We start from the raw sequence: 11,595 nt of genomic DNA on the forward strand, positions 1-11,595 counted from the left end.
ACCAACGTTGTGCATGTCATGTTATTAATTTAATTGTGAAAAGTGGTATGAAAACAATTAAAAAAAATATGATAGAATTAGGAATCTTTAGCTTGGATTACTAGTAGTAATAAGAAATGCTGAATTTCAAGAGCTTGTATAAAATCAAATATGTCTCCTAGAACTTTTGCATTGATATGCCTGTTAGATGGAATAGTCTTATTTAATGCTTTGTTCATGTTTACCTTATCAATTATTAGTTATTTGTAGCAAATAATAGAGGTCCTCATCATTTGGTAGAAATGATTGGAAGATAGCTAAAGTATTTCATTCTTTTCTCAAATGTTTTTACCAAGCCACTTTACAACTTTCTGGTGTGTATTACCCTACTAGTCCATTGGTAATACATGCAATTATAAAAATTTCCGAGTTATTTACAAAAAACAAAGATGATGAAATTTTACATGCACCAATAAAGGCAATGGAAAAAAATTTTTTGAAATATTGGAGACCCGTTCCTTTTCTTTATTGTTTAGGTGCTATATTTGATCCTAGAATTAAATTAGCACGTTTAGAAAATGGTCTTGACAATTTAAGTGAAAATTTACAAAACGAATCATATATCAATCAAATAGGAGAGGTAAAAAATGTCTCTTCGAAGTATATTTCCAATATGAAAACAGTATGGGAACCCGCAGTCGCAAAGAGGCGAAATATCCAGAGAAGCTGTAGCAAAGAAACAAATGAAGACTTTTCTCTGGAATGCACTGAAAGGCCGAAGAGGACCCGAGTCCGAGCACAGCTCCTCTTCAGCGCACCACCACCACCACAACACAACTAAATGCTGTCCTCCATGGAGTCGCAGAGTAATGAACTTCAACAATATTTGGCAACCCCCGAAATGTTTTCAACAGGTCACTTTGACTCTTAGAGTATTGAGAGCCAGAAGTATTTTTCCAGTATTATCAAGACTTGCCTGGATGTTTTCGCTGTTCCTGTTCAACCGTCTCATCCGAACAAACATTTAGTGCAAGTGAAGGATTTTAAATGAAGAGGACTAAACTTGCTCCAAAAATGATTGAAGTCCTCAATTGTTTCGAGTTGGGAACTCCGCGCCATCAAATCAATACGAGGTTATCGACAAGGCTTTAATAGAATCTTTCAATTTTGTAATAATGATGATACAGATGAGGGAGGTCCTAGTGAACCACCCCCAATTTAGTTGTTTTGTAAATGTAATTTGAAATTAATTGTCAATTATTGCACTCTTTTTTTCTTTACTAAGTTTTTCTCCCATTGGGTTTTTCTTGGTGAGGTTTTTAACGAGGCAATAATTGTTGAATTTCTATTTTATTTTTGATAAATGAATAAGTCTAATTTTTCTTATATTACAATTTTATTGTATTAAAATTGAATTAATATTTGAAATTTAACAAAAAAAAAAAAAATTGAATTGAATTGATTTGATATTTGAAAAGTTAACTAAAAAAAATTATATTTATAATTATTTATTTGAAAAGATAAATTAAAAAACAAAAAAAAATAATAAAATCGGGCTAACCCGGCCCGGACCGTGCCTAACCCGGCGGTTAGGGCTGGCGGGCCGGGCTGGGCCAGCATATTTCCCTTAATTGCGGCCTAACCCGGCCCGCCTTTGTTGCGGCGGGTTGAGCCCACCGCCAAAACAAGTAACCCCGCGGCCGGCCGGGCCGGGCCGGGCGTTTACTTTTCCACTTAATCATATTATATACATGTATAACATACATATGTTATTCATTATACTTATATACCATATATAATGTATAATGTACAACGTATAATGTCGAAAGTATATTTTTGTTTCATAGTATTAACATATTATGTATAATATAATTAATATATATATATAATAATATATATTATAATATTATAATGATTTATATTTACTAATGTATTTATTACTTATTGTACATGATTTCAGAAAATACTTATACAATTATAATTTATTATTGTATAATATATTATGATTTTCAAATATTAAATTAATATAGGTATATATGATTGAGGCCGGCCAGGGCAAGACCTATCCTGGCTCTGGCCCGTCCCCAATTTCGAGACTAATTTTGTGTCCGATCCCAACCCAAATCCTTAATGATTGGGGAAACTATGCCCCGTTCGGGCCGGGGAGGGGCGGTCCTGTTGGGCAGGGTTTTATGTCCACCCTAGATAATTATTATTTAACTACCTTTGGTGGACGGTGGGATGATAGAAATTCTTGAGTATATTACCGAGAGGTTTTGAGTTCGATTTCTCTCGGTTGCTAATAAAGGTAACCATTGGAGGGCTTACTTGGTCGTTGATTTCAAGACCCTGAAGGATTAGTCGAGAGGTGTTTAAATTAGTTCGACATTTTGATAAAAAAAAAAAAAAAAAAAATTTGTTATTTATGATAGTTAAGGACGCCAACTTCATTTATTGATACACAGTGGGTAAATATAGTAATAAATCAACAATAAATTTTTCATGAATAAAAAATAAAGAATTCCGTAGAAAGCAAAAGCACAATAAAAATCTAGGGATGGGTCGCCTTCAAAGGGCCAAAAGGCACGTGGCCATTCAAAGCTAGTTTGTATACAAGAATGGGAGCTGAAGGCTAAGTCCATGTGGCCATCAACCAAAAGTTAATTGCCACTTGTGTAATACTTTTGACATCTTGGAGTCTAAACCATCCGTGACCTTGACACATATTCTAAAACCAATTAAAAATGTACAACTAAATTTTGTGGACCAATTTGTAGAAGTGTCCAAATTTTGGATCTTCATGTAAAACTCACATTAAAAAGCTCTCTTGATCAATTTTTATAAAAAGTGTGATCATTCCTGTAAAACTCACATTAAACATGCTCTCTTTAGATTTTTTGGATTCTTCTAATTTTTTTTTGGTATATGAGATATCTCGCTCTCGTTAGAACTTGTCTAATCCTCAAACTACAAGTATAATAAACCAAGGTAATTATACAAATGTGATAAATACTTCTCATACAACTCAAACACAAGACCTTTAGGTGTAGTTAACCTCAGTAGCTAAAGAATTTGCCATCCATACACGAGACCCCTTATAGGCTATATTATGTATTGTCACATTAATTTTCTATGATTTTATTTTTTTTATGACTACATAGTATATAGTATGTATCTTAAGTAGAGTTACTTATTGTCAAAAAATCATGAATGAGTGGCAATGGGGTCTTTTTTTATACTTAAGTTAGCAATACATAAACAATAACTTGAGTAATGAACTTAAAAGGGTAGGTTAACAAATTTTGATACTTTATTTTCCAGTTAGTGGGCCTTATGCTGGGTCTTAGTCTTACTAGTAATGGTCATACACACTGGCCTTTAATAATTTAAACTAGGGAAGTGATTTTTTTTTTCTTTCGACCCCATTAGTTTTGATCAATAACCCCATATTCAAAATCAAACGGGTAATTCGAATAATAAAGTTGATTTTTAGCCCGTTAGTTTCCCCTTTTGCCCTTGTCTTCAATTTTAAGTGAGGATAATTGTAATAAAAAGTTTATTCTTCTTTTTACATACTTTTACTTCGGAACTTCATATTTTTTGTTATAAAGAATTAACATAAATTTAAATTAATAAATAACACGAAGTATGATCGTTACGAACAATATTTTCTAACTCTATAAATTAAATAATTAATTCTAAATTCCACCTTAATAGAAGAAAAATCAGGTTTCATACCAATTAAACAAACACTCGGTGTCCTAAATTCTTTGCATGCAAATACGAATTAATTGTTTATTGAATCATAACTTCAAAACTCTTATATCAAGTTGACTTATAAATCCCATTTACAAAAAAAATATGTTTTCATATCCGTTAAAAAATAAAATACTCGATATCACAATTCTAATTGAACAAATTTTATATCTTATTGTTTAATTATAATTAATTAATTTAATTTTTCAGAACCGTAAATATAAAGTTTTGAAATGAAAAATTGAAAGAAGAAGAATAATTTTTTTTATTACAATTATAACCTCAGACATGGGAATAAAGAGAAAAATAATGGAGTTCAAAAATCACTTCCCTTAGTATATATATAGTCCTAATTAAATCTACATAAACCAAGAGCTAAGAGGCCCATTGGGCATACATTTTGTTCTAAGTCTTTTCTTCCTCTAAAAAGAAGTAAAAACCCTCGTGCAAAACCCTATCAAATATATTTGTTTTCTTTTATACATTGTTTTCATAAACTAATTAAATTTTCCCTCAAGAATTTGTATCTTTATTAAAATTGAAAATTGTGTTTATGCTGTGTGACTAATAAGTTCAATTTATGAGTAAAAATTGAGAGGGTATTTGGTGGTGGTGGGTGCGGCGGGCTCTGGTGGTGAGTGCTGCGAGGGTGGGCAGTGAGTGCTGCTGGTAGCGGCTGTTGTGGCTACTACGTCGTGGCTGCCGCGGCCCCGAAGTGCAAGCCCAGGCAAGGTCGGCTACCATTTGTGGTTTTCTAGTTTTGTTTTCTTTGCTCGAAATTTATTTGGATTTTTATTTTTTATTTATTTTTAACTCTTAATCGTTGTTTGAGGTTTGGGGTGGTTGTTTGTGATGTTTACGGTGGTGGATAAATTTATAAGCGTTTTATTTCACGCTTCAATCTGACTATTATCAGATTTTTGGATGGATTCTGTATCTTATTAATTATTATTTTTATAAATTTTCAACTTCATGAGTTTTATTTTTTCTTTTTGTCATAAATTATTATTTGTGTTTTTTAATAGGTTGTTTATGGTGGTGAATAATTGACTTAATAGGACACTTCGAAAATTGAACATTCATGCGAAATGAAAATGTGGAAGAAGCAAAACCAATCCGTATTGCTTTTATTACGACGACACTACTCAAGAATCTCTCCGCCGCCCCCGGCAGTGGTCCGAATTACCAAGACTAACATAGCCTACTTGGGCCGACCGAAGCAGGGTCCGAAGCCACGCCAGCTGCTGTCTTTGCCTCCGTTTCCTGGTGATAATCTTCCAGGAAAGAATTGGGGGCAGCAGGATCACGTAACAGCCATCAGTTGGATCAAGTATTACTTTGATGAAGTTCAAGATTCCATCATTCGGGCTCATTTCAACAAGGGTCTTGTAAGTATGCATTTTCTTTTTCTTTCTTTTTCTGGCTTTTTATTTTTTATTTTAATTTTTAATAGGTTTTAGTGATGTTGATTGTTTTGGGTTGTGAGGGGATGTTAAGGTGCCGAGCTGTAAATCCTGGTATGGTTACTTTGCATTGGAGTAGGATTTTTGTTTGAGTAAGGGAAATTTAAATATTCATAAATTAAGATATGGGTTATATATATATATATATATTGAGAATACACAAATTTCCCGATACTTGCTTTGCAAGCCCGGCTTCGAAACTAGAGCCTCCGCCGAACCTTGCAATCTTTGGAAGCAGGAAACAATACATTAAAATTGTTCCCTAGTATATTGGATTGATAAATTTTCATATATTCCAAAAAAATATGTTAATTTTATTCCAGATGTTCTTTTATTTATTTATTTTTTATTATTTATTTTTAAAAAGAAAACTTTTTGCTTCTGTTTTTTTGTAAGGTTTTTGATTATGTTTGTTAAGTGTTGTAAGGAATGCTATGGTAGAGGCTGTAAACCCCTGTACCATTACTGGCATTGGGGGAGAGCAAATTTTGACTTTGGTGTGGCAAAGACATATAAATAAGTTATAATTTTAAGATTGAGGATGAATATTACTGAAATGGATGGGCAATACTATGTCATAGTGTAGCAAATCCCCGTAATTGATTTCTGCTGAATTATATATGGTGACTTCAAAGCAGTAAGGAGGGTGTAATGCATGTTTTGGTAATATAAAACATGTGATTGATTATGATTAATGTTACTAAAACATTATGCTCCTCTAGGGTTATGATTATTTGTGTTTGTTTCATTATCTTTTTTGTTCATGATTAATAGTTGTAGTTGGAAATGTTGTGTTTATATTTTAGTTCTTTTCTTGTTCAGGTTCAAATGGAAGGTCCAAATATGGATGATTCTATAATTGAAAACGAAGGACAAATGAGACCCATGAAAAAGGTACTTATTATTTTGTTTATATTTTAATAATTGTTTGTATTTTCATGTGGGTTTAATTATTCTACAACTATACAGCTTACCTACAGATTAAGCCTAATGAGGTGATGGAAGTGGGAGCAAGAGTCTTCATGCCTGTATCGGTCATGGAGAGTAGGATTTTGAAGAGATTTGATACTATACCAAGTGGAACATTATATCCGAATGCTGATGAGATAAATTATTTGCAAAGACTAGTGAAGTACAAGGCATGTCTCGAGTTTAGCTAGGGGTTGCTATGTAGATGTTCATAGCTGCACTTGTGGGATGACATTTACATTCGTTTTTGTGATTATTTTTCTGTAATATTTTGGAAACTGGTTGCTAGTGTTGATTTCTTTTTTGCTGCTGAAACTTCAGGACTCTTCTATACTTGTGCTAAATAAGCCCCCAAAATTGCCTGTCAAGGTTTGATACTTTAAAGTCTCTGTTGTTGTTGTCTCAATATATCATGTTGCTTTTTTCATTCTTTGTATGCCATTTGTCTTCAGGGTAATCTGCCTGTTCATAACAGCATGGATGCATTGGCAGCTGCAGCTTTGTCTTATGATTATGATGAGGGTCCTAAATTGGTAAGCTCATTGTACTAGAAAAATTAATTATGTTGAAAATGAGAAACAAAACTTATCATTCTTGTACTATGCTACTTATGTTAACTTTTCTATGAAAGTTCTGTTTTATTACCAATTGGTGAGTTTTATTACCAATTGGTGAGTTTTATTGACGTGGTTTTGGATTTATCATTAGATGTCAGTAGATATTTAGTAGTAGTAGTTTATATGAAAGATTTCATGGTAATTGAACGTGACATTACCGAGATTATATGAGTGTGTGTGCATGTGTGCAATTTTTTGCTAAGTTTCTTGATTTAAACCGAGAGCTCTGTAAAGTTGTTTTACAACTTTCATATTTTGAGCTGCTTGATGGGAAAATAGTTTTTTGTTCTACCATAACACATCAACTTATTTAATTCAGAAAATTAATTTAGTAAGTAAAATTAATTAATATACCTGCTGATGCTAGCCTAGTAAAAAAAGGGTTAAGTTAAGTTAGGCATGTGCAGTTGATTAATGTGAATTTTGAACTAATCTTCTTTCTCTTGCTTTTATGTCCTGAAAATCTTCTGATGAACATTTCAAGTCAATGAAAGCTGATGGTCTCTTACTCTCTATATGTAACAATACATTTAATAATATTTCTAATTTATATTTTGCATATTCTTGTTTCCTTGTTTTGATTGATTTTATGCTTTTGTAATCCCTATATAGGCTTTCTTTTGTATTAGTATACACAATATCGTTATACTATTCATCTTAATTTCTCTTAGTCATTGCATATAACATTTTAATTTTATCATGGTGGAGGTATAAGAAGGATATAATTTCTTCTGAAAAGAATATGTATATTGTAAAATTTCAGTCAATCAAGCCTAATGCCCCGTGTCAATAGAGGGGTTTATGTATCCACCCTTATAAAGTTGAAATAACTACTAGTAGTGGTGAATTTTGAGGCTGATCTTCAAGAAAGTACAGTATTATTTGGGAACTTGATCAATCCAATTTTTTTAACTTATGCAAGTCTGTTTACTTCTCTCTAAATGTCACTTTTAACACTCATTCCATGTTCTTGGTGCCCCGTCATGGATGTTAGGAAGTTTCTCTGCTATATCCATATTCCATTGATTTGTCTTGTTTACTTTTTCTTGTTGTTATTTGGATATTTTAGGTACATCGTCTTGATAGAGAGTCCAGTGGCCTACTTCTGATGGGGAGAACTAAAGAAAGCATTTCTCTTTTAAATTGGTTGTTCAGTGACCTGAATAAAGGAAAATCGTCATCTAAGGTACTTATTTCTATTCTGCAACCTACTTGACTATATGAGACGCTGTTAGATGATTTTAGTTGTTTGAAACTATATAATATACTTATTGAGAATTTTAGGCTTGGAATAGTGCCTGCGAAGCAATGTATCAACGGCATTGGGCATTGGTCATTGGATCTCCCAAGGAAAAGCAAGGGTTAATTCGTGCTCCTCTTTCAAAGGTCTTAACTACCTAATTAGATAATGAATAGCTTCTTTAGAGATTTGAGGTCTTCTGCACGAAGCATTGATGTGATTGTATATTATTTGTTACTGATTGTAGGTGCTTCTCGATGATGGTAAGACTGAAAGAATCATATTGGCTCAGCACACAGGTCTTGAGGCTTCCCAAGAAGCCATTACTGAATATCGAGTCCTAGGTCCAATGATTAATGGATGCTCATGGATTGAGTTGCGTCCACTTACTAGTCGGAAGCATCAGGTACCATGAAATATGCATCTCTAATGTATTACAAAGCTACCTAACGGAATAGGAATTCTTTAATTTTTTAAATAGTGGACATGGATTTAACTGTTCATAAATATTTATATTCATATTTTTGTTAGTATTGTAGTGATTATTGTTATTAATTATTAATATCAAAAGAATGAAAAGCGTCAAAGTGCTATGTGGTTTTAAATTATTCACATCATAACATAATTTTGGATGACATCCCCACCTCTACCATTGAGATTAAAGGCCACCTGTCCTTTGTTCCCTAGCTTACACAATGCTATTATTTTACCTTTTCTTTCTCTTTTATGCTTTTCGTTTCGCATTGAAAATTATTGAAATTTCTCTTTTTTCAACTGGCATTTATTGATTAGAAAGGAGCAGTCTTCAATGGAATGTGACCTGTGCATCTATAGTTATTTCTGGTTCAATAATGTGACTTAAGCAAAGGTGCTTTTGAGATATTAGTCCCTTTGTAATTTAATACTTCATAAAAGGTTTTTTTTTTTTTGGCCATTAAGATACGAGAACAAATTAATGTGCTTGATTTTTGTCACAATATCTTCTTTGATAATCTCACCCATGATAGTCTTACCAATGGCATAACTAGAAATTCATATTGGATTAGGATTTGTGTNTTTTTTGGCCCATTAAGAAATGAGAACAAATTAACGTGCTTGATTTTTGTCACAATATCTTCTTTGATAATCTCACCCATGATAGTCTTACCAATGGCATAACTAGAAATTCATATTGGATTAGGATTTGTATTTTTTTTAAATTTTTTATAGGAAAATGTTATTTTAGATTATGTAAATGCATTATAATATCCAAAATACTTCAGCTTGTGGGGTATCTTACTTGTATGGATCTTGAAGTCAACACTCACTCTAGCGTTTGGGGTTTGACTCATATTTGTGAGTTTGAAAATAAATAAATAATGAGTTCCATTGTTTACTCTGTTAATGTGCTAAGTCGTACTGATAATATATTAAATGTTACATATATCAATACGATAATGCTTAATTGTGATTTGATCTTTCTATATTTGTTTTAAAATTAAGTAATTTTCTCTTGTACGGTCAAGGGTAGTCTTTGTCTTAGTCTTTGTGGAAGCAACAACATGAGAGAGGGCTTTACCTAAGATGATAGGGTCTGTGGCTGAGAGATCATACTTTAGAGAGAGGGAAAAGGGAGAGTGAAAGAGGAGAGAATGGAAGAGATCAGAAAGGTGGCAGGAGGGCAAGGCTATGTGCAATTTTTCATGTACCATGTACTTCTTTTCTTTGAAAAGAACAGCCTGCTAAGGGTAAGCTAACCAAAAATATGTCTAGAAAGGTGATGCCAACTATTTTTTTTTTCATGTTAAATTGTCCAACCTTGGGATATAGGGGCAAAATATTGACATGAGGAACAGAAAAAGAAGAGAATAAAACATCAATAATTTTTCAGAAAGTTCGACGGTTTTCTATTGATTTCACTTAATGACCTGTGAGTTTGATTTGAAATGCAGTGGATAGGAAACCAATTGAATTGGGATGACTGACTAGTTTTTACAGCTGTATTAGATACTCTTATATAAAAAATACTTTTATTTTAGTGATGACGTAAACATATTGATTTGAGAGTGGAAGCTTGTTTTCCATGTTTGACTGATGAGAAAACTAATGAAAGGAAAACAAAACTTGAATCTTGAGCTTTGATTCTGACTATTTTACCCTAGGAAAGAAAATCAAGCCTTCTTTTCTCTATGTCTCTTTGCTTAACTGGATTTTATGGTCTTTCAATTTTGAAGGATCTTCAAAGCTTAAATTGCAAACAAAGAAGACAACTGCAGAATATTTTATCTTTTTGGAAAGGCCATTTGTGTTGGTGACTCTTTGCATTTTTATCCTGCAGTGTTGGCTAAACAGTATGATTAGAACCTAGTTCGTTGATAATTTGATTACTTGTTTTTATGCAGCTCCGTGTCCATTGTGCTGAAGCCTTAGGTACTCCTATTGTTGGCGACTATAAGTATGGTTGGTTTGTGCACCGGAGATGGAAGCAAATGCCTCGTGTTGATATTGAGCCTATGACTGGCATGCCATACAAGTTGCGAAGGCCAGAAGGTCTAGACATTCAGAAGGGAAGTGTCTTATCCAAGGTCCCCTTGCTACATCTCCATTGCCGAGAGCTTGTTCTTCCTAATATCTCAAAATTCCTAGATGTTCTGGACCAGAAATCAGAAAATGTGGATTCTGTGCTTAGCTCAAAGCCAGATCTCCTTCGCTTTGTGGCGTCAATGCCCTCACACATGAAAATTAGTTGGAATTTAATGTCATCCTATTTAGTGTAAGATTTAGTTGTTTGTATTGTAGAACCAAGTACTGCTTTTGTGAAGTTTTTGGGGAATCTGTCAACTAGCATTGCTGAGATGGAATTTCTGGAGCCAAATTCTTGGGGCATCAAGTAATGTTAATCGTTATAAATAGAGCCTTGATAATCTTATCAATTTGAGTCCTAGATTAAAGGAGTTTTGATGATCCGAAAATCTAGTCTCGATTGAACTTTTTTAATAGTTTATGTTTAAGTAGGGATATATTGGGGGTTTTTGTATGAAGTTTTACTTGACTAAGAGAGCAATTATGAGAGAGAGTTTGTGAGATTGGGTTGTAAGTGTAGTATTACCCTTTCATTATATAGGTCAACATTGTTTTAATTATTTTCTTTAATGTTAGTTTGCAATATGCTAATAAATAATTAAGAAATTGGAAATGTTGTTTTGATATTTTTCTAGTTTATGTTTGTCAATTTATTGGCTCTTACATTTTCTTAACTAATAAAATTTTAAACATTATTTAAGTAATATAGTTTTTAAAATCATATCAGTTAAAATGATAATTTTCAGATATTTTTATTTGGAATAACAAACAACTTGACACTCATAATCATAGGATAAAAAGCTAAAAAATAAATATACCATTTAGATTCTATGATTCAACTCGAGCTCGAGCTACACTTTCTTTGGCTGCTGCAGCTCCTTTTGGTTGTCGAGAACTTACCTCGATGAGGCATTAAATAGATTGTTCTTCTCATTGAAGCGAAGGCCCCTCTAAACCTTGATTAGGTTTTGAATTGCAGCCAGCTCATTCTTTAACTCTTTGAGCTCCT

At 32.8% G+C, this 11,595-nt stretch overlaps 1 protein-coding gene across 1 annotated transcript; it reads left to right on the forward strand.

Annotated features, from left to right (window-relative positions):
* The first annotated feature begins 4,766 nt into the window (after window positions 1-4,766).
* Window positions 4,767-11,178, forward strand: LOC116141917 (RNA pseudouridine synthase 3, mitochondrial). Its single transcript, XM_031427400.1, has 9 exons — window positions 4,767-5,123; window positions 6,021-6,092; window positions 6,179-6,337; window positions 6,489-6,536; window positions 6,620-6,700; window positions 7,854-7,970; window positions 8,069-8,170; window positions 8,272-8,430; window positions 10,406-11,178. Exons 1-9 carry the CDS (start codon window positions 4,824-4,826, stop codon window positions 10,778-10,780), a joined length of 1,413 nt encoding a protein of 470 aa, XP_031283260.1. The 5' UTR covers window positions 4,767-4,823; the 3' UTR covers window positions 10,781-11,178.
* The last annotated feature ends 417 nt before the right edge of the window (window positions 11,179-11,595 follow it).

Source organism: Pistacia vera, unplaced genomic scaffold (genome assembly GCF_008641045.1).
Source record: "Pistacia vera cultivar Batoury unplaced genomic scaffold, PisVer_v2 Contig400, whole genome shotgun sequence".
Taxonomy (NCBI): domain Eukaryota; kingdom Viridiplantae; phylum Streptophyta; class Magnoliopsida; order Sapindales; family Anacardiaceae; genus Pistacia; species Pistacia vera.

Coding starts and splice junctions, on each gene's coding strand:
- LOC116141917 (XM_031427400.1), top strand. CDS start 4,824: ATGAAAATGTGGAAGAAGCAAAACCAATCCGTATTGCTTTTATTACGA. Junction 6,093..6,178: donor AAATGAGACCCATGAAAAAG/GTACTTATTATT, acceptor GCTTACCTACAG/ATTAAGCCTAATGAGGTGAT. Junction 8,171..8,271: donor TTCGTGCTCCTCTTTCAAAG/GTCTTAACTACC, acceptor TACTGATTGTAG/GTGCTTCTCGATGATGGTAA.